This window comes from Myodes glareolus, chromosome 24 (assembly GCF_982192425.1).
Source record: "Myodes glareolus chromosome 24, mMyoGla1.1, whole genome shotgun sequence".
NCBI lineage: Eukaryota > Metazoa > Chordata > Mammalia > Rodentia > Cricetidae > Myodes > Myodes glareolus.
The window spans coordinates 50,894,740-50,918,603 of NC_142049.1; the positions used below are offsets into that span (position 1 = coordinate 50,894,740).

At 40.5% G+C, this 23,864-nt stretch overlaps 1 protein-coding gene across 1 annotated transcript in view; it reads left to right on the plus strand.

The window, feature by feature from the left end:
• The first annotated feature begins 16,046 nt into the window (after positions 1-16,046).
• Positions 16,047-23,864, plus strand: part of LOC148118255 (uncharacterized) — a 62,973-nt gene continuing 55,155 nt past the window's right edge. Inside the window, exons 1-3 of the mRNA XM_087901371.1 lie at positions 16,047-16,388; positions 18,506-18,620; positions 18,772-18,945. Of these exons, the coding sequence (XP_087757497.1) occupies positions 16,141-16,388; positions 18,506-18,620; positions 18,772-18,945 (537 nt within the window). The 5' untranslated portion in view covers positions 16,047-16,140. The remainder of the gene's footprint in view (positions 16,389-18,505; positions 18,621-18,771; positions 18,946-23,864) is intronic.

Consider the following 23,864-nt stretch of genomic DNA (forward strand, 5'->3'; position numbering starts at 1 on the left):
GGACTGATCTAATGGGAGTTCACCAAGGCCAGCTGGACTGGGAGTGATGGAGCATGTGATCAAAATGGACACTCTGAACGTGGCTAGCAATGAAGGCTGACTGGGAAGCCAAGGACAATGGCTTTGGATTTTTATTCTACTACATGGACTGACTTTGTGGGAGCCTGGTTTGTTTGGATGCTCACCTTTATAGACCTGGATGGAGGGGGGAGGACCTTGGACTTCCCACGGGGCAGGGAACCCTGACTGCTCTTAAGGCTAGAGAGGGAGGGGAAGGTGGGGAGGGGGAGGGAAAAGGGAGGCGGTGGAAATTTTTAATAAATAAAAAAATAAAAAAATGTAAAAAAAAATCCTAGTGTCCCCTATATTCTCTGTGGACACTTACTTCTCATTCTGGGTTCACTGAATCACCTGGGGACTGAAATTCAACTTTCTGAAAAATTATACATAGTTTCTCACAGGTCTATACCATTTAACACCATTGTCAATATGTGAGGGTCCTCATTTCTCCCAACCCTCCATCAGGCCAATTTTAACTCAGAATTAAGAAGTTTGGAATAAAAGCAGTTTCTGAGTGTTGAAGACACAACATGGAGTGAGTGTTATAGACCATGATGAACCTAAGTGGGTTGCACTAAGACAGCCTGTTCTCACATATCAGCATGGCTATTGGACTTCAACTGGGCTGAGATGCAACCACAAGCATGCCAGTGGTTCAGAATTTCTCAGAGAATAAACTCCAGGCCTGCCACGATTCAAGGCCAAGTTTACCTGAGCCAAGGTTAGTCAAAGGTGAAAGAAAAATGGCAACAGGCAACAATAAGAAGAACGAAACAGGATGCAGGGAAATCATCAGTGGGCAGTCACCATTCACCCAGAGTCGAGAAGGGCACACACCCTCAGCCAGCCGTTCCTACCTCCCAGACACCGTGATTTGCCTCAGCAGACTCTTTCTCACCTTCTTGTTCCATATTACTTTAGTTTTTTTCTGAAGGTTTCTCTGCAGATGAATATTTATGCCCCCACAAACACCTTGAAAGTGTTTAGCTTGCATCAGTTTTGTGGTCCTTTGTTCTAGTTAGCTGTGCAGACATGCAGAAAGATGGGAAGCTCCATGTGCTCTAGGACTGATGCAAATTGATACTGACCAGAACAGGCACAGTACTTTCTCATTAACATTGGTCTCCATCATTCTTAAACATGTTCCATCGCTCTGTGAGTGAGTGAACACACATATAGAGGCTCAAATCCACAAGAATAAACATAAAAAGCAACAATAACAACACACACACACACACACACACACACACACACACACACACACACACACACACAAACACCATACACCTTTCCTGAACCCAGAAGGCAAAGGAGAGGACTAGAGTGTTGCAGTACATTGTATGCTGCAGGGGGGAGGTAGAGAGTGCTCTGTGCTGTCTTCAAGGCTATTAGACTCAGCCAGCCTACTCTGCCCTGGCCTGCACTTCTTTGCTCTTCCAGGGAAGTTTTTCATATCAAAACCCACTGATCATACAAGTAAGTGACAACCTCTGCACAAATGAGCTTGCGCACAAAAGACCAAGGTCGAAAGGAAGAGGGCTGGAAATGAAGCCTCCTGTTAACTCCAAGTTGACCCATCACAGTCTCCTAGGTAAACTTACCCAGGCTTCTCCACAGAGGACCTTGATAGAACCAGAGAATGAAAGTGACCCATAGTCATCACCCAACAACTTTCGACCATAATAGAGTGCATGCAATGTGAAAATAGCCAGGTCACTCAGTAGGAGCCTAATGAGGTCACCCGCAGCGCTTTTCTGAGAGGGAGCACTCTATACAAACTATGAAGGAGAGTCTGTCTGTACTATGTATCAAATACATATCCATGTATGTGATAGAGTGAGCGTCAAAATGTCAGCAAAGAAATGTACTGCCAGGATCTGTGTTGTGAAGCCAATGAGATAAACCAGACATTGCATAGAAATTTGCCCCTCTTTGGTGAAAGGGAAGAAGTCTACTTTTTATTTTTTAAAATAGCTCTGGTGTTTGATTTTTTTGTTATTACAAAACATATTAATTCCAAAGTAGTGAAAAATGTATAGAAAGAAATCAATGATCAAGTGATTTTTCTTTCTGACCAAATGAACCCTTTAGAAATTAGATGAGACAAAAAAAAAAAAAAGACAGAAGGCTCTACCTCTGAGGAGAAAGGAGATTCTAAGAGCTTGGGCTAGCCAGCTTGGTCAGAATAGAATTTTTCTGTTCTACCAAGCAAATAAAAAACAGGCCCTTGAGCTTACTCACTCAAAGCTCTGTGATGCTCCCTAAGTGGCTCCCAGCATAACACCCTTCCTACTGTACTGACATGTAGGTGTGCTGTATGGGATTTACCCATCTCCCTCAGTGGACTGCAGCTTCTACCAGAGCAGGATTGTTTGCTTGCCAATCATATTGTGTCTTCCAAGAGGTTAACTTCACAGAAAGACTTGTGAAGAATCACAGAAATTAACTATTGGATGGAATGTAGGTGGTCAGCTGGGTAAGTGAGTGGATGGTTACATGACTGTGTATATATGTATGTGTATGGTTAGGTAGGTGGGCAGCTTGCTCCTGCTGCCTCAGCCTACCTGCTGCTGCTTTGCCCAGAGGTCATAGATTTCCTCATATGCCTCCCCACAGAGCCTCTTTGCCTCCTCACAGGACTCTTGCAGGAAAATCTGCTTCTCCTGCAGCTTTCTGTTGTCCTCTCTCAATGTGCCCACTTTTCCTTCAACTGTGTCTGTAGAAGGAGCAGTGGGCTGTTTTTTGTCCATCCCTGCTCCCGCACAACTAGCTTTACACCTAAAATAATTACACAGAAACTGTATTCTTTTAAACACTGTCTGGCCCATTACCCCCAGCCTCTTATTGGCTAACTCTCACATATTGATTCAACCCATTTCTAATAATCTGTATCTCACCATGAGGTCGTGGATTACCAGGAAAGATTCAGCATGTCTAACCTGGCGGCTGGTTCCATGGTAGGCGGCTCTCTGACTCTTCTTCTTTCTCCCAGCATTCTGTTCTGTCTACTCCACCTAAGGGCTGGCCTATCAAAAAGGCCAAGGCAGTCTCTTTATTAACCAAGGAAAGTAACACATAGACAGGTGACCCTTCTCCATCATGTGTCCATTGACTCAGAAGCTGGTTGTGGAGGGTACTTAACCATCACAAAAATGGTGAGCTTCCGTCAAATTCCACCTGCCACTCCTACCTACTAACACATCCATTCCTACAAGGTTCCATGTTCTCTGAAAATCCCAGACTAGATCCCAAATTAGCCTATGCAAGCACCCCCCCCCCAGGTGCAGGCCAAAGTCAGAGAACAATCAAATTCCAGAAAACGTCAAACTGCTTCTGAAGACCCTGACACCAAAATGGAACCATATACCTCTGCTCCAAACACACACAGACCAGTGCTGCACTGCTCATGGTATTGGGAGAGCATCATCAGGTACAGGGCAGACATGCTCTGAGGACAGACAGAGAACACAACAGGAATACATTCCTTTTATGTGTCCCACAGAAACAGGATCTGTAAGCCCTGCCAGAGTCCCAGAAACTACTTCTAGTGCAAACCATGTTTTTTTTTATTTTTTTATTAATTTATAAAAATTTCCACTTCTGCCCCTCCTCCCACTACCCTCACACTCCCCGCACTACCTCTCCTCCTCCCTCTCCAGTCCTAAGAGCAGTCAGGGTTTCCTGCCCTGTGGGAAATTCAACTTCATCCCCCCTCACTCCAGGTCTAGGAAGCTGAGCATCCAAAAAGGCTAGGATCCCAAAAATCCAGTGCATGCAGAGGAAACTAGTCCCAGTGCCATTATTAATGGCTTCTCAGACACATTCAGAGAATCCGGTTTGATCGCATGCTCATTCAGTCCCAGTTCAGCTGGCCTTGGTGAGCTCTCATTAGATCAGTCCCCTTATATCAGTGGGTGAATGCACCCCTCGCGGTCCTGACTTCCTTGTTCATGTTCTCCCTCCTTCTGCTCCTCATTTAGACCTTGGGGACTCAGTCCAGTGCTCAAATGTGGGTCTCTGTCTCAATCTCCATCCATCGTCGGATGAAGGTTCATTAGATGCTGAAAAAGCATTTGACAAAATTCAAAACCCCTTTATGATAAAGGTGTTGAAGAGATTGGGGATACAAGGATCATATCAAAATATAATAAAAGCTATTTACAGCAAGCTGACAGCTAACATCAAACTGAACGGAGAGAAACTCAAAGCCATTCCACTAAAATCAGGAACACGACAAGGCTGTCCACTCTCCCCATACCTCTTCAATATAGTGCTTGAAGTTCTAGCAATAGCCATTAGACAACAAAAGGGGATAAAGGGGATTTGAATTGGAAAGGAAGAAGTTAAACTCTCGTTATTTACAGATGATATGATAGTGTACATAAGCAACCCCAAAAACTCTACCAAAGAACTCCTACAGCTGAGAAACACCTTTAGTAATGTGGCAGGATACAAGATCAACTCCAAAAAATCAGTTGCCCTCCTATACACAAAGGATAAAGAAGCAGGGAGGGAAATCAGAGAAATTTCACCTTTCATGATAGCCACAAATAGCATAAAATATCTTGGGATAGCTCTAAACAAGGAAGTGAAAGACCTATTTGACAAGAACTTTAAGTCTTTGAAGAAAGAAATTGAGGAGGATACCAGAAAGTGGAAAGACCTCCCCTGCTCTTGGATTGAGAGAATCAACATAGTTAAAATGGCGCTTCTACCAAAAACAATCTACAGATTCAATGCAATCCCCATCAAAATCCCATCAAACTTCTTCACAGACCTTGAGAGAACAATAATCAAGTTTATATGGAAAAACAAAAAAACCCAGGATAGCCAAAACAATCTTATACAATAAAGGAACTTCTGGAGGCATTACCATCCCTGACTTCAAACTCTATTACAGAGCTACAGTATTGAAAACAGCTTGGTATTGGCATAAGAACAGAGAAGTCGACCTATGGAATCAAATAGAAGACCTGAATATTAACCCACAAACCTATGAACACCTAATTTTTGACAAGGGAGCTAAAGGTATACAATGGAAGAAGTAAAGCATCTTCAACAAATGGTTCTGGCATAACTGGATGTCAACCTGTAGAAGAATAAAAATAGATCCATATCTATCACCATGCCCAAAAATCAAGTCCAAATGGATTAAAGACCTCAACATTAATCTGTCAACTTTGAACCTGATAGAAGAGAAAGTGGGAAGTAGTCTACAACACATAGGCACAGGAGACCACTTCCTAAGTAGAACCCCAGTAGCACAGACAATAAGAGAATCAATGAATAAGTGGGACCTCCTGAAACTGAGAAGCCTCTGTAAAGCAAAGGACACTGTCAGTAAGACAAAAAGGCTACCTTCTGACTGGGAGAAGATCTTCACCAACCCTCATCAGACAAAGGTCTGATCTCCAAAATATACAAAGAACTCAAGAAACTAGACACTAAAACTCTAATTAACCCAATTAAAAAATGGGGTACTGATCTGAACAGAGAATTTACAACAGATAAACTTCGAATGGCCAAAAGACACTTAAGGTCATGCTCAACCTCCTTAGTGATCAGGGAAATGCAAACCATGCTTTCTATCTAGAACCTCTGGAGTCTGACAGGACAAGGTTGGGAGGGACTCTCAGACTCCTTGCACCTAGAAGAAATCAATCTGGGAGGCACAAGTACAAGAGTATACAGACAGACTTCATGCTTAGAGATAAGCAGGCTAGAATCACAGCTATTACTGTAGTTCAAAGTCAACATTCGGAAGCTGTCCTTCCCAAGTTCTGGGGTCCCATTCATTCAGAGACTCATTGATATGAGTTGGCCTTCTCAGTCACTCCTTTCCTTGGGGAATTTCTTCAGATTTGATATCTCCTTCTGATGATTTATTTTCAGCATCTCAAGCTCAGAATTCACCCTACGGCAGGGCTTGTACCCAGGACAAAGAACCCTATGAACACAGTACTCAGGGATCACACAAATTAAGGCTGAGTCTTGGACTACTGCAGTGTACTAGATGTCACATCCTGAATTCTATGTACCAGGATCTCCTGATCTACTGGCCACCCTGCCCCAGGGCCAGAAAGGCAAGGTGTCAAGAGGGAGAAATCAGGGCTACATGAGCTCTCTTAGTGCAGGGCCCGGGTTTTCCCCCTGCTCCTTGAGGTGCAAATCACAAGGACTGTTTTGGCTAGCCAGAAAGCTTCCTGTTAATTTCTGTGTCCATTCTGCTTTTAGCCTGGTGATTTAGCTGTAGGCTTTGTTTTACCTTTGGTGTGGTAATTTTTCACCTGCCTGGGAGAGTACATGGCACCAAGGTTCCTCTCCATTGCCTGTTATTGCCCTCTGCCCATAGACCCCTGCCTGAGAAGGAGTCCTCACATGGTGCCTGTTCCCTCTGCCCTCCTGGCTGGGAGGGAATTTCCTTTACTGGGACAAAAGTATATTAACCTTACAAAAAGCTAAATGAATTGGCATTCGGTGATCTCTTGTCCAATGACCCAGGTCTCTTTGTGTGTGTGTCTTTATTCAATCCCCAGGCCTTTACCCAAGTTCATGGGAGGTATGGAGGCACGCTAGCCGTACTGGGAGGATGGCGCAGACTCGGGTTCGACAAATGGAGGCCCCAGCGAGATTGAAAGCAGCTACAACCGAAAAACACTCATCTGCGGGACCCATCTGTGAGTTTTGAGGGGTAAGTATCTGTGGGGTCGCCCTTGAAAGGCTGGCCAGCAATATAAATAAGAGCGACAATGTATTGGCTCAATAGGTGTGGGTACTTCTGCTCCAGGGTTAAAAGGCCAGTTAACAGGTCAATTCTTAGATCTTTTTAGAGAATAGGCACAGGTGTTTAAGTATAGACAGCACAAGAGTTCCTTAAGACAGTTTTCTTTTGTGTAAGATAGTTAATTACCTCATTTTTTTGAGAGAGTTTAGTCCCTGGCTTTTACACGCTGGTGGCTTTAATTTTTACTAAAGGGCCCAGGACAGCTGGCAGTGAGCGAATGCCGGTGGCTCGTGAAAATGTTCCTCCCACCGTAATACCCGCCGGACCCCGGGCTGCCCTCTCCTCTCCTTGAGGAGATTCAGAAAGCAGTAGCTGTAAGTTCTATTAAGAGCTTTGAGAAACAAAAAGTTAAAAATGTTGGGGATATAAAAGAGAAAAAAATTTAAAAAAAGATAACACTGATAAAAAAGGTGTTAACAAAACAAGGAAGGCAGCTTTACAGAGCCTGTCTTTCATGGGAAAAAAGAAAGCTCACGTACATGTTTGGGGGGCGGGTCATGGAGATGGCGGCCACAGCTCCTGTGGGCCACGTTGCCCGTCCACTTGCGGGCATGCATCGCGGCCAAGGTGCACGGAGCCCCCGGGACAGTGCCGCCTGGTGCACATAGAGCCAGAGAGTAAAGGCCAGGAGTTTTCCCCATAGCAAGGGAGCCACGACGGGTGGCCAAGGAAAGCGGCAGCGATGTCGGCGCGGCAGGCTGGGCAAAAGTGCCAGCGGCCAGTGGCCGGGGCTCACCCCCGCCCCTCCCTCCTCTCCTCTTGCGGAGCGGCTGAGGCACGCAGGCCCGGGGACGGCCTACGGCGAGTGATGAGGGCCGGCGGGGATAAGCACGGCCGCGATGGCCAATACTAATGAGCTGAGGCTGGCAGAGGCGGATGCAGTAGCCTATGGTGGCAGCAGGGCCCGTGGCTGGGTGGCGGGCAATTCCTGCCAGCTGTGCGCCACGTATGGGCTCGCTTGGAGAGGACATGGCGGTGATGGAGGCGTGGCCCACAGCACCGTGGCTGTTAAGGCTTAAAATTTTTTTGCCTAACAATGGGGCTGGAGAGATGACTCAGAGATTAAGAGCACTAACTGTTCTTCCAAAGGTCCTAAGCTCAATTCCCAACAACCACGTGGCAACTCACAACCGTCTGTTTTGAGATCTGGTGCCCTTTCTTTTTTAAAAAAGTTGTTCATACATTTTTTTAAAAAGTCTATTTTTATTAAAACAAAAAAGGGGGATTATGGTTTCACCCCCAGGGACTGTTTGTCTTTTATTTCATACATCTAGCCAATGGCACCTGATATGGTCCAGATCCTGTACTAATATGGTATGGTCCAGACCATGTATTAATTTGGGAGGGGAGTTTTGTCTGTGTCTTCCCGCAGGACGCTGTGAATTCTCCTGTCCAGAGGCCTGAAAATGTGATAAAACCAAGAGTTCCAACAGACAGTGGCCTGCCAACTGAAGAGATGATGGGTTCCTGAGAAATGGTCCAGTGCCTAGGACTCCTTCTTTGCCCATCTACCCTCCCCGTGATTTGTCAGCCATTGCTGTGGCTGCCAGAGCAGCTATGCTGCTGGATTTTCCCTTAATCAGTTAGCCTCTTCTGCTAGCACTGTGGATACCCTCTCAGGGCAGTTTGCAAATGCCATGGCCGTTCAAATTGAGCTAAATTTACAATTGAATACTGCAGTTTATTTTACAATTGGTTGTGGTTTTTTTGACCTTTGCTTGGTCAGGATAGCTTTTTACTGTTTTTTATGGACCCTGGAATACAAGATTTACTAATTGGCTATTAGTTATTACTCTAGTTAATTATACCAGGGTTCCTTCCACCAGTGCTGAGACCTTACTTGAAGGGCTCCATTTCGAGCAGACTTTCTAAGGATTGAGCAGGCACAGTCTCCTTTAGGAATGCTTATATGTGCTGGAGCATCATCTTCATGATCTCATGGTGCCAGAGCCAAAGGCAGCTCAGGTCAATGTTGCCACGTGGGAAGTCCTTTTAGCATTTGTCCCGGAGTGTTTTTCAGCATAAATCTGGCTGAACTTGGTGATGAATGACTAGTAAGCCCATGCCGGGTAAGATTTTTGTGGGGCTACCTCAACCTAAGACAGGAAATGTGTTTGGACCTGGATACTTTCCCATGATGGATAAGGGGTTTTGCCTGACATCCATTGCCACCCAAGACAGGCCTAGTCATATAATTATATAAAAGGGGGACCTGTAGGGCCCGGGTTTTCCCCCTGCTCCTTGAGGTGCAAATCACAAGGACTGTTTTGGCTAGCCAGAAAGCTTCCTGTTAATTTCTGTGCCCACTCTGCTTTTAGCCTGGTGATTTAGCTGTAGGCTTTGTTTTACCTTTGGTGTGGTAATTTTTCACCTGCCTGGGAGAGTACATGGCACCAAGGTTCCTCTCCACTGTCTGTCACTGCCCTCCACCCACAGACCCCTGCCTGAGAAGGAGTCCTCACATTGCTCCAGTTCCCTCTGCCCTCCTGGCTGGGAGGGAATTTCCTTTACTGGAACAAAAGTATATTAACCTTACAAAAAGCTAAATAAATTGGCATTCGGTGATATCTTGTCGAATGACCCAGGTCTCTTTGTGTGTGTGTCTTTATTCAATCCCCAGGCCTTTGCCCACGCTCATGGGAGGTATGGAGGCACGCTAGCCGTACTGGGAGGATGGCGCAGACTCGGGTTCGACATCTCAGTAGGCCTGGAGGGACAGACCCGGTCTCTAAGAAGATCCCTGGAGTCTGTGGCACAACTCTGGGCTCACATGAAACCTTTGAAGACATTGCTCCTGTCTTCAGAACAGGAATTGTTTATTCTGTGTTCCTATTATCCCAAGGATTCTTAGAACTCATAATCAGGATTTCCATGGAGGAGACAGTACATCAGGATGGCTTTATAATCTCCCCCAGGGAATTCCAGTGAGTCACCAAGGTGAGCACAAAGGATCAGTGCAGTAGTGCTCTAAGTGGGACTCCCTGGCCTTAGCACTTATATTACCTGATAACTCTGAGGCAGGAAAATCCACAAGGGCAGTTGGCACTGCCACAACACCAGTGATTTCACAGAAGATGCCAAGGGCTCTCCAGGATACAATAGAATGTTCAGACAAGAAGCTTTTAGGATCATCACCTATCTGGTTCTTCCCTAAATCACCAAAAGCCAACCTGCCCTTTCCAGAAGCCTCTCCTGAGACACAGGGGAAGCCTGTCAACACCTTTTCCTTTCAGTCCAGAGGTTTCCATGATTCATTAGAATCTAGTTCATTCTAACTCACTTGTTCATCCTGTGTGGAATACCTACTTTCCAAACACTACCCAAGAATAGCTCTTCTCATCCTTAAGGTGGCTAATCAATAAGATGAGAAATAAAGAATTCTGAGAAATTAGTTCAGGATGATGGGGAAGGAAGATCAGTACTATAAAGTGAACAAGGATATCGGGGAAGATTCATGAGAATGAAACAATGTATGAGGTGATGGGGGGTGTCAGAACAATGTAGGTCTCCTGTCAGAACAGTGATAAGTCACATAGGTAGTAAGGAAAAATTTTTCAAAAGTTTCAGCAGAATACTATCCAGCCATCACAATGTTAGCAAAGTCATGATCAACTATTTATAAGATAAGGCTGAAAATACCTAAGGACTGGGGTTCATCAGGTGAGCCTCAGACAACAAGGACAAACTTGCAGAAAGAGTGATGGCTCATTCCTGGTTGAAAGAAGTTTACCTGGGATTGGTCTTGGTGCTACTGTCAGCACCCCCTGCCACAAAGCTGTCAGCCACATTTGGAGGGTCTAGTTCAGTCCAAAGTAGGTTCCCCAGCTGTCACTCCACAGTCCATGAGCTTCTACTACCACAGGTCATTTGTCTCTGTGGTTTTCCACATTGAACATATGATCCCACCTCTCTCTCTTCAGCTGAACTCCAGGAGCTCATCCCAGTGCTTGACTGTTGGTCACTTCATCTGCTTCCATCAGTGTCTGGATATAGGTTCTATGATGACAATTAGAGTAGTAACAATCTGATTTAAAGGGTAATGCCCTTCAAACACACTTTCCACTATTGCTAGGAGTCTTAGCTGGTGTGATTTTTGTGGTTTCCTGGGAATTTCTCTAGCACCAGGATTCTCTCTAACCCTATAATGGATCCCTCTATCAAGATATCTCTTTCATTGCTCTACCTTTTCACCCCTCCCCCAACTCAGTCTTCTTGATCTCTAATATTCCCATCCCCCATTTACTCCCTTCTACTGCTTCCCTGTTTACACAGAAGATCTTAACTACTTTCCTTCCTGGGTCACTTCATGTATTTCCCTCTTTAGGTCTCCTTTTTAAACCTAGCTTCTCTGGGGTTGTGGTTTGTAGCTTGGTTAACCTTTGCTTTACATCTAATACCCACTTATGAGTGAGTACATACTGTGTTTCCCTGGGTCAGAGTTACCTGCTGTAGAATTCCCTTCTGTATTCTGTGAACACCATTGCTTAATAAACTGGTTTTTTTTTTTACCTATCACAAGGATAAACAGAATAAGGCAGGAATTCCAATCAGAGATACAGGAGAAAGTAGGCAGAGTCACTGAGAGGCCATATAGTCGCCAGAGGAGATAGATGCTGGAAACATGCTGATAGGCCATGACCTCATGGTAATGCACAGATTAATAGCAATGGGTTAATTTAAGATATAAGAGCTATCTAGAAATATGCATAAGCTAATAGGCTAAGCAGTGTTGTAATTCATATAATTTCTGAGTGACTAATTGGGTCTGCACAGCCAGGAAATGAATGAGCAGTCTTTGCCAACAGTTACCTCATTCAGGATTTTTTATTATTCTAGTTCCACCCATTTCCCTGCAAATTTAAAGATGTTGTTGTTTTCTTACTGCTGAATAATATTTTATTGTTTAAATGTTCTACATTTTCCTTTTCCATTCTCTTGTTGTGGGGCATCTAGGTTGTTCCAGGTTCTGGCTATTATGAATAATGCTGCCTATGAACATAGTTGAGCAAATGTCCTTGTGGTGTGGTTGTGCATCCTTTAGTTATATTCCCAAGAGTGGTATTACTAGGTCTTGAGGTAGATTTATTCTCAGTTTTCTTAGAAACCACCATACTGATTTCCAAAGTGGCTGTACAACTTAGCACACCCACCAGCAATTGGATGAGTGTTCCCTTTACTCCACATCCTTTCTAGCATAAGCTGTCATTAGTGTTCTTGATCTTAATCATTCTGACAGGTGTTAGATGGCATATCAGAGTCAATTTTGTTTGCATTTCCATGATGGCTATGAATGTTGAGCAATTCTTTAAATGTCTTTTTTGGAAATTTAAAGTTTTTCTGTTGAGAATTCTCTGTTTAGATAAGAACCTCATTTTAAAATGGATTCTTTCATATTTTGGTATCTAGTTTCTAGAGTTCTTTATATATATTGGAGATCAACAAAACAAACAGTTATTATTTTCTTCTTTCTGTATATTCAAATAACCGAAATAGGCCAAATATCTTGTCCATTACACTTATATACATGTCCATATACTTACATACATCCAGAGAAAACATAGGACTATAAGATAGAATTTGTATGATATAGAAGAAATATCCATAACACAAAACTTTCATTGTAAGTTCAAAAAGTTAACTACCTTCTCATCCAGATATATAATCTAAATGTTTTCTGTGCATCTTGCATAACTTTCTAAGTAAGTCAACATTGTACAGTAGTAAAGATGTGCTTACAAAATACAATTTACTCATCCAATGTGAGTCATGTCTCACAGACTACATTTCAGTTGTTAATTACTGTATGGAAATGACATGTCTTCCAAACTTTTGCATACCCAATTTCAAAAATGTCTAACATGCTTCCATAGTGTCATTAGATTTAAAGATGTGATAGTAAGTGTGTGTTTTTCACTACAATTTCTTCAGTATAGTGAAGAATGCATCATTCATAAATTTCTGTCTTGGAAAAGAAAAGTGTTTCATTCTTCTTCTATCATATATATATATATATATATATATATATATATATATATATCTCCAATGTGGTAACTATTTCTCTACAGAGTGAAAATCCACATAGACCATCCTTCTTGTTCATGAATTGTGCATCCTAAAATGAGAGTAAAGTATCTTGGCACATAAAAGAGAACATATTCATTTATGGTTAAGTTTAAACATAAAAAAGTTTTGTCAGGAAATGAAAAAATAAAAGCACACCATGGAAATGGATGTCTTCTAGTCACAATGAGACTGATGCACAAGTGAATTCACAGATACTGAGCCAGACAACAAAAACCTTACACAGGTCCAAGCTACATGAGGTTCCAGGAATGTGTGGCAAATGGACATGGGTTCCCATCTCTAACAAAGATGGTATCTGTAATTTATACCTATCAAAAAGGGAAACCCTGTTTCCTGTAATGGAGTGAATCTATGTACACAAAAACTCCAACGTTTATGAGTAGCTGGCCAACATAAAATGAATTCAAGATTTTTTTATGATGTTTCAGGGATAATTTTGTATTTTTTTTCACTTTTTCTTATTTGTTTTTATGGTATTTTTGAGAAAAACAGAGAGAAAAGATAAAATCTAAACTTGGACACATCATATAGAAGAGAGGATCTGGAATGATTTGGGGATGGGAAAGCATGATCAAAATATCTTGCATGAAACTGTGACTATTGTAATTGTTAACAAAAATAATATGATTCTGAAGAAACAAATATTTTAAACATTGAAGAATAAAATATTTTTTTAAAGAAATGATAGATGATAAAAGTTGTTAGACAGCTAACAACTATTGAAAGAGAAAAAATTAGGTCATGCAACAGAAAGTAATCACACGCTCGGCACAGACAGACATCCCTCCTCCTTCTGAAGGCTCTGTCTCATTCAGTTTCCCATGACCTTCCCTTACATACCTTCCCTCATCCATGCCTTCTCAATCATGTTCATTCCTACTCTTCACACAATAGCTAGAAAATGGATACAACCATAAAGTAGTTCAACTGATGAATGGATGATGAAAATGTGGTACATACATAGAAATGCAATATGAAATGGCCTCAGCAGGTTTCATTAATCTCTGTATGTCTCTCTTACTCCTCTCTCTGCATATAACAGTAATACTTTCAAAAAGAGGCTATCACTTTAAGAGGTAATGGAAAGGCGTAATTGTGACGGTGGAAACATTGGGCGATATCAAGTAAAGAAAGAAAATGGGTAAAGTGATGTAATTTATATGTTAATTAAAATATAAAATGGAATTTTAAAAATCTGTGTATTTTGAGTACTGGGGATATTTTGCTATGGTTAAAGTGTTACTTACTCTTGATCAGAACTAAAGTTTAGTTCCCAGGATGCAGTTCAAGTCAGTCAGAGCTGCCTATTATTCCAACTCCAGGGAACACAACCCCTTGTTCTAGTCACCCCAAGCACCTTTAGACCCTAACATATAGAAACACACACACAGAGAAATTTAAATTTTGTCAGAATAACTGTTACAAAAATAAAATTTAAAATAATTAGAAATGAAACATCCATTGCTTCAATGAAGACACACAAAAAAGCTGAATATATAGGAAAAGGACCCAGAATTTGGATGTGAAATACAGGAGAACTAATGTGAAAACTTGCTGTAATTTTTCCAATATAATATTTTTATGGATAATCTTGGAATCTCATACAATTCATCCCAATCACACTAACTTCCCACGGTTCCTAGATTCCCCCACACACACTTGTGCCAACCCTCCAAATACACCAAAGATAATTTGTGTTGTTATGTACTTGTTCAGGTGGCTGATCATTGGAAGTTTGATTTTTGCAGTTTTTAATATGGAAATTTATCTCTATATACAAAGCATAGAAATTCTGTCAAAAGCATCAGCAGTAGCCAGTAGACAGGATTGCATACTAAGGTACATGTATTATTACATTAAGACACTAATAACTTAAAAGTAATAACTGCATCTTTCAAGATCTCTGGGATGCTGGTATTCAAAGACTGTATTTGTCAATTTTCTGTTTCTGTGATAAAGCATAATTACCAGAAGTAACTTGTAGAAGAAAATGTATTTGGGCTTCCAATTCTAGAAATACAGGCGTCTGTCATGTTGGGGAGACTCAGCAATAAATGGCATACACGGAGCCAGTAAAAGAAAACTTAGAGATTCCATCTCAACCACAGTCAGGATGCAGAGAGAAAACAGTGGGCAGAGATTGTGAACATTCAAGATCTGCCTGCATGGATAGATGTCATTTTTTCAAAGCTCCATTTCCCAGATGTTCCACAATCTTCCCAAACAGCACCACAACCTGGAACCAAGTGTTCAACTATCAGAATCTGTAGGGGAAATTCTCATTAAAAACACCTCAGATACCAAATATAAATATCTGTTTTGCAGAGAGTGTGGAGTTACTCAGGACATAGGAAGCATGTTCTTTGAAATAAGAGCAAAAATCTCCCCATATCTAGAGAAATATATCAACTTAGCTGTATAGAAAATATTCAGAATCATAGCAGCCACGGTTGGATAATTATTTCTCCACATAGAGTTGTAATAATGTTAAATTTAATTTTTATATCTATTTTAGAGGACATTCTTACTATGCCGCTCTGACTCAGTAGACCAGGCTTATCTCAAGCTTACAGAAATCCATATGTCTCTGCCTCCTGGCATGCTCTGGGATTAAAGGTGTGTACCGTCACTCATGAGCTCAGAAAAGTTTCACTACATTGAAAATTCCAAGAGCACAGAACCAAAACACCAGAGAGAAACGTCAAGAGAGAAGTTCCATTTCCCTACTAAGGAATCCCCACCCGTGACCTCTTCGTGAAAACAAAAACAAAAGCAAACAAGCAAAAATAAACAACAGCAACAAACTCAAGAAAAGGATTATATAATGAATAATTGCATCCCTCCATCCCAGAGAAGCATCAAGCAAGATATTGTGTGGAAAACCAGGAATCTACCAACCCTGAAGGATCAATGGAGATCTTGCAGAATATGCATATAATGAACCTAAGGAAGATCGCAACACTTATCGCACACGTGCTCAGTGAACATGATTTGCTCAACGAACCGTCAGTTATGCCTGAGGAAGAACGAGCATGCTTTTGTTTACCAATGTTACTTAGCAACGGAGGTTCCATAACTGAATGCTTCTGTTTGACCGGTCAAACCAGAGTCTAGCAGTTGGGAGAGTCGTGGAGTTTGACTCTGGTTGTTAGGCGGTCAGTGGTTAAAAGTTCATTATTTCGAGTTGAGCTGACGGGAGGGTGGTCACAGCGATGTTCTCCACTCTGAGGAAGCTCTTCTCCTTTAAGAAGGAGCCGAAAACCCCCTTGGGGTTTTGTGATGGCCCAAGTGGTGAGAGAGAGACCTTGTTCTGCGGTAACCGCAGAATTAACCAATGCCAACAGCCATATGGGGCAGAGAATAAATTTCATCGAGCAGTGTGCGAAGGAAACCTCAAAGTGGCGCTGCGTCTCCTTGCGAAGGAGGGTTTTCAAGTAAATGATGAGGACCCAAGGAAACGGTGAGAACATATGGGCTAAAGATGAGGGGCCTGATGAAATCGGGTGATGGGAGAACCCCAACTTTCCCAGCTCTGTGGCCAACAGGGGTGAGGCGAGCTCAGCTATGCTTTCTGTGCTCCCGGTTCCTTGGCACCTGTGCTCACACAGATGTCCATGTCCAGATCTTCTGGAGCAGTAGGAATGTAAGACCAAAGCTTCAGCAAGTTTATTGTCAACCCATAATTGCTCCATCGGGCATTTTCTTAAGGAACATTTAACATGGAATAGAATAAAATAACAAAATATAAAGAAATGGGATTTAATTTCTATATACATAACACAATGTTACATAAACGGTAGAAAGTGCAGAACTCAAATAATCTTCATCATAATTTTTCTTCCACCTAAAAAAATCCAAAAAACATTTGATATGTATTTTTTATCATTGTGCACTAACGTTTATATTCTTTACTGAAGAATAAAAAAAATTCAAACTTTGAAAGTTGGCTATATGCTCTCCCTTCCCCTCCTCTTCTCTCATGTTCTTGTTTTTTTTTCCACTAGTTACCTGGGATCTCTCTCCCATCTCACTAGATTTTCCAGATTTCTCTTAAATTTCTTCCCTCTTCACTTCATGTTTTCCTGAAGGCTAATTCAGCTTTGTTCTGATCAATCACCATTTTTCATAACGCAATGTGATGATGAGCTCCAAGTTCTCGGAGAGTTACTTCTGACATCTTTGCATATTTCTGATAGAGGCGACTAGAGTTGGCTGAGAATTGCATGAGTTACAAATCAACAAACTATCTAGCTTTCCCAGTTTTTGCTTAACTAGGAAGACCACAGTGTCATAAATCTCCCTTGTGAAATTCATATTAGATACTGACATTAGGCAGAGAAACATTGAATTTCTATATATTCAATGAATTTAACTATTGTCAAAAATGAACCTTACTTACTTATTTGACTTGAAGCTCCATACTTAGTTCCTTTGACTTGAAGTTTCTTAAAAATCAAAGCAAATTTGCTAGGTATTTAGATTTTGCTGTTGATACTTTTCAGTTTTAAGCAATAATACTTTACATAACTATCTTTAAAACACACTATAAAAACTAGGATATACATATGTATATATACATATGATATGTATACAGTGTAAAGACTTGGCATATATATACATATAATAAACATAATAAATTATGTTTAATTTATTATAGCAAATATAATAAATATAAATATATAATATATAAATTATAATAAATATAAATATATATGAATATTTATATATATATATAAACCCACATTTCACTTAGAATAGATACCATGGATGGCATGATGACTTTATGTACCAAGAATTGCTTCTAAGTGTTGACAATATTTTTTGTACATTATGAATTGCAAATGACATTTTAATTTTAGGTAAATTAAAATGTGAGTAACACAAAATCTCAATATTAGTAATGTGTCATATATACAATCCAGGCTACCTGGACACTGAGGCAGCAGGAGCTTAAATTTAAAGCAGAATATGTCTCAAGTTTTAAAGATTGTCTTAAAATTTGTGAAATACATACTCCATAATATAATTACAAAATAGATGTAACACTGACTTGAAATGCATTTATTTGGGTGTTACTGTTAAAAACAAATTTCTAAAAGATGTTCAGCTGTTGTTCCAGAATATTTTCTGAATAATTGCAAAGTGTTCTAACTGATGCATCTTAATTTAACAAAAGTGTTCTTCACACTCATTTTATGGAGAAGAAATAACAACACAGAAAGACTGAGAAGTAGTTGTAGTGGAGTCTAGAATAGGATACAAAATCAAAAGGAGTACAACCCAACAGTCATATTCCTTTTCTTCAAATAGTCTGCTCTTGACTACACAGCTCAGTGATGGAGCATTTACTGAGGCTGCAATGGCTGTGGGTTTTATTTAAACTGTAATAATAGCTCTGTATTAGTACATTTTTAATATAGCAAGTTATAAGAAAAAATACAAGTTTAGAATGAAGTTAAATATTTGTTTATGGGTCAGTGGACTTAAATGCTACATGCTATTTATAATTACATGTGAGATTATGAATGTTGGCATACTGCCCTAGAGTTTTCATTAAAACACTTCTCATTCTCACAGAACTGCGCTCCACTTTGCCTGCTTTCATGGTCATCTGCATTTGGTTTATTTTCTCCTATTCAATAAATGCGAGATAAACGTCCTGGATGATGAAAACTCCACACCACTAATGAAGGTAGGTCAAAGATTCAATTTCAGTAATTAAGTTGATATAAGAGGTTAGAATGAAAGTAAATTCAATATCTTTTAAATATAAATCGTGGTGAAGGGGGAAGTTTATGTTGATCTCTGAATTTACAATGTTTTTCTTGTTACAACATCCATAGGCTGTGCAGAGCTTGGAGACAGAGATTGTTTCTCTCCTGCTTGCTAAAGGAGCAGATCCCAATATTAAGAACTGCAATGGACAAACTGCAATACATCTCGCAGTATATGGAGACAGCCTAGAAATTGCCAGCAGTCTTCTTGAATTTGGGGGAAATATTGAAGAAACTACAGAGGTAAAGAGTTTTCAAAGTGAATTCCCAAGTATTTGACAACTGTACTTTCACAGGGTCGTGTCCAGGGACAGTTTCCATGCTTAGAAGTTCAAGTATTCCTTGACTGATGGTTTGAAGTAAACTGAGTGGTATTCACTTAAATATTGATAATTTGGTATTGTTTGTTTGCTTTTTAACCCTTTCAGTCATATTTATGCTGCCCATATACTCTTGGGTGTAGATGATCCAGGGGAACTTGTGCAGTCCACTCAGGCCACACCTTTAAATGAAAATAACCACCCCCTCCCAGCAGCTATCAGCTGTCACTAAGACCTCAGCTAAGAGAGGAACTTCATGATAAATTCCTGTTTGCATAATAAAATCTTGTATCACTTGAGCTTCCATAGGTCTTGTGAATACTTTCACAGTGACTATGACATCATATGAACATCTACTCTCTTGTACCCAGGAAACACTGTTTCTTCTCTGTCATGCAGTTTTCCTGACTCTTACAGATTTTACCCTGATCTTCCAGAGTGACCCCAGAGACCTGAGAGGAGGGTTATAGGAACAAGGAAGGAAGATGTGTGCGTTCAGAAGTGGAGTTCATTTGAAAAGTAGTTGAGGGAAATGGGCAAACATGTTCCAATAATACTAAACGGAGTTCTCAAAAATGGTTTCACATGGGTGGAGAACTAAATGTTGATTTATTGAAAGAAGTATTAGAGAAATTAACTTTCTTGTATAAAGCCATAGCAAATATTTGTAAAAGTATCTAAGGGACTGAAAGTTTTATTTGACTTAAAATTTCAGGTTACTTTATATTGCTGGGAAAAGCACAAGTGCAGGATCTTGAGAGAGCTATTCCCACATTGTCTATCCTCAAGAGAGGGAAAACTTATGAGCCTAGGCTGCTAGTTTGCTTAGTACTCTGCCATCTTCCTAAAACCTTATAGTCATCTTCCCAAACCAGGCTATGGTACCACCCACCAGGTCCTGGACTCTGTTCATCACTTAGCCATCAAGGTAACTTCCCACAGGCATGTCCATGGATTAAACAGAGGTAGACACTTCTTCAATAGAAAATCTCTTTCTAGGTCACACTGGTTTCTTTCTCTGATCATTAAAAATAATCAGCATGATGGCTTTATTACATTTGGGAAATCATGGTAGTCACTTTTCTCATTAATGTTCAAAAAGGAATGTAGAAGTAGCATAAGTCAGAAAGGATTTGCTCTGGTTCAGAGCATAGAGTCTTTTCTTGGCTGTGAAACACAGCAGCTGGATATAGCTTTACCCATGCTATCAGGAACTTGTAACCCTTCCTCTTTATCTCTTCACAGAATGAGAATCAGTGGCCTTTTGAGAAACTCAGAATAGGTGTACCCCAAAACTGCCTACTCACCAATACCTCACCCAGCAAGGATCTATATTCACAGGCTGAACAACTACCAAAAATTGTTACTAGTTGTTCGAGGATATAAATGGCTTGAGACTGTGGGTGATATTTCACCTTCAAAGTGCTATCATGACTGCTATCATGGGCTGAATTTGTGCAACTAAAACATGGTAGATTCCCCTACCAGCACTTGATTTACACACATCCCTTGGGAAGCGTGCAGCAAAGGCTAACTTTTAATGAATTAACCAAAGGCCCATGGAAAAGCACAGTCCATTCATATGTTGAAGGGAGAGGGCCCCTTTGTTTTGGCTGCCCGGCTAGCTGACACCCAAAATAATCACACAGAAACTGTATTCATTTAAACACTGCCTGGTCCATTAGCTCTAGTTTCTTATTGGCTAATTCTTACATCTTAATTTAACCCATTTCTATTCATCTGTATGTCACCATGAGGCCATGGCTTACTGGAAAAGATTCAACATGTCGGACCTGGTATCTCCGTGGCGGCTCTCTGTCTACCCTTTTCCCCAGCGTTCAGTTCTGTCTACTCCTCCTACCTAGGCTCTGCCCTATCAACGGCCAAGGCAGTTTCTTTACTCAACCAATGAAAGCAACACATAAAGTGATGATGGAGAGATCGGATAATGGAGTAGGCAAGTAGTTGCTAACTATACACCTTCTTTCAGCATTCATACCCTAAATTTCTTTCACAAATCCAGTGCATACAAAATCTCCAGGAGAATTTAAAATCCCTGGCTTCATCCTGATTCTAAGTAATCAAATCCTTTCTCTATTGAGCCCCTCTGATGGAATTGTTCCCTGTAGGAGGCACTTTCATGATCCAACATCCAAGTGCTTTCTGTTTACTAATAAACAAGAGCAGTGTTTTCCCATTTCACCTGCTTTGCCTATACAAGTGTTTCAGTGTCCTTGACACAGACCCTGGAGACCAGTCCCCAGATCTGCATGAGGGTAGTAAAAAGAAGACCTCAGAGTAGCAAGAACTTTGAAAAATTCTTACTTACCTCAAAAGGCCTTTAGGAAAAAACAGGCTCACATGATCTGAAGATTACTTTCATTATAACTGTTTCTTGAAAAATTCTTATCTATCTGAGTTTGAGGCTTTTTCTATTTGAGGAGAAATGTAACAAAAAACCACACTTTCCTGGTGGTAAACTTTTCCTTTACTTCAACTTAATCTCTCTTGACAATCTCTCACACAGTTCTATCTCTTTACATACAGCTACATATTTCTATTTTATGCATACACTATCTCCTGCACAGTTAAATATTTCTATATTCAGATACATCGTTTTCACATGACTACACATCTTTCTTTTACACACATTCCTCTTCTACATCTCTTTTTGATATAGGTTCCTTTTCTTGTTTCCACACAGTTACAAATCTCCCCAGAGCCATAGCTATACATCTCATTTACATAGCTCTCTCACCATACAGCACTTTACACAGTTCCTAGGCACGGCTCCTCCACATAGCAGCAGCTCTTTCACACCATTCTCTCTGTGTCACACTCACTCACTCACTCTCTCACACTCCTCTCTTACACTTCTCTCTCTCCACACTCACCCTCTTCATAGCTCTACACACTACTCCTCTACAGTGCCGCTGCTCCTCTCCCAGCCAAACTCTGGACAATAGAAATTACATTTTCAGGGCCTGACCCATTCTCATAACACAGGATGAGTCATGTAGCTTCTTTTAGGCTGGGAATGTCAATATGTCCATGCCTGGACAAGCCATAGCTCAAATGGTTATGGTTCCCAGACAGAAAATGACATTGGAATTCAAGACTTAACAATAACAGTTAGTTATCTGGATTGTGAGTGGTAAGAAGTACATGCAGACTAAAGTTGCTTCAAACTCTGACTTTTAATCAGCAACAAACAACACCTGGGAAAATTACTTCATGTATTTGTCTCTATGGGAAACCAGATATTCTTCTCCACAGGCAACCAGCCTGCTTTGAATTTGTTTGAGAGTCTAAAATTAGCTGTCTATGTAAAAGGCTGTCTTTGTGCCTGAGAATCTTATGTCAGTCTGAGTAATGCAAAATATCCTAGTATTATTATTTCTATTCATCAAAACTTACAGCTTTGGCAGAAATCATATTGCTGTTCATATTTTTATGAACACATATATTCATATTCATATTTTTATATAGCACAGCTATATTTGTGCCCAAAAGATGGAATATTTTCATGACAAACACGCAATCAGTGGGCAAACACCAAAAACTGTTTTTATGGAAGAAATAAAGTGGCTCATGAGAGAAATTACAGACAGCCAGTAACCCCATGGCCTCTCCAGGTGTTGCTCCCCAACAGGAAACCACTCATCTGTTGGGGTGATGTGCACTCCATGGCTCTCTTCATCTAATAGTCTTGTTTCTTAGTGCTTTTGACAGAAATTTAGGATTTTTGAAGATCCCTTTTCTCCCTTCAAAATTTTTAGTACACCCTCCGATGCTTTGGGAGCTAGTCTTTCGTAAGAATTCTTGATTTGGTTCCAGCTTTATTCTTTCCAATTCTTTCTACAAATTATTTGCTGTATTTAGTAACAAGATCTTACACTTAGGTGCTTGGCAGAAACCAAAAGCAGTGTTAATACCTTATATTGTTTGAGGAATCTCTGGAACTCCCAATAATTCCAAGGAAGTTTTCCCTTTTCTTGCTCTAGGTACTTTGTTAATTGTGGAGTTGTGGAAGGTTTTCAAACCCTTGTGTCAAACTCCATGTAAACTATAGTATATTGTTTTAATTTCACAGATAATGATTATCCTAAAACCCTGATAGATAGCCAAAATTAATTTTTTAGCTATGGTCTCAGTATATAGCCAAGACTTACATAGAAATCATGAGTCTCTTTAAAAACCTTCATCTTTTTGATGGAACTGCAATTGTGCCTTCATTCTGAATCATCTAACATTTGAAATACTTTTACATTATTGTTCCATTTTAATTTAAAGTTCCATTTCAATTTATATTTTTTCTAAGAAAAATAAAAATCAGGAATAAAGCAATGCCTTGCTTATTTCTAAAACCTCAATTACATTGATCTCTATGCATTAGCTATAGTACAGTACAGTCAGTAGCATGGACTTAGATGCAGTGCTGATTAAAAGTTGGCAAGTACAGAATATAACAGAAATCTACAACTGGAGAAAAGGCAGAAAGCAAAGCCCCATGGGTGCCTAACAATAAGATGTTCATCTAGAATATAACATCCAAAGTTAAGGTTCAGGTGCCATTGAGAAAGAAGGCTCTACATAACTCTCAGATCTAGTGGCCAGGATGATTTTGCAAGTTAGTGCCTTCTGATACAAAACGGATATTACATCTATGAAATCTCAGTAATATGGATGTTTAAACAAGATCTGCACAATGAAAACACCAGTTGACATGCAAACACTAATGGGGGAAGCTTCAAAACTCTACTTCTAAGTCTACTCTTTGTCTACTATCAATGAGGTATGAAAGAAGAATTCAGTTTTCTTCAGGGTTAAATTCTAAACTCC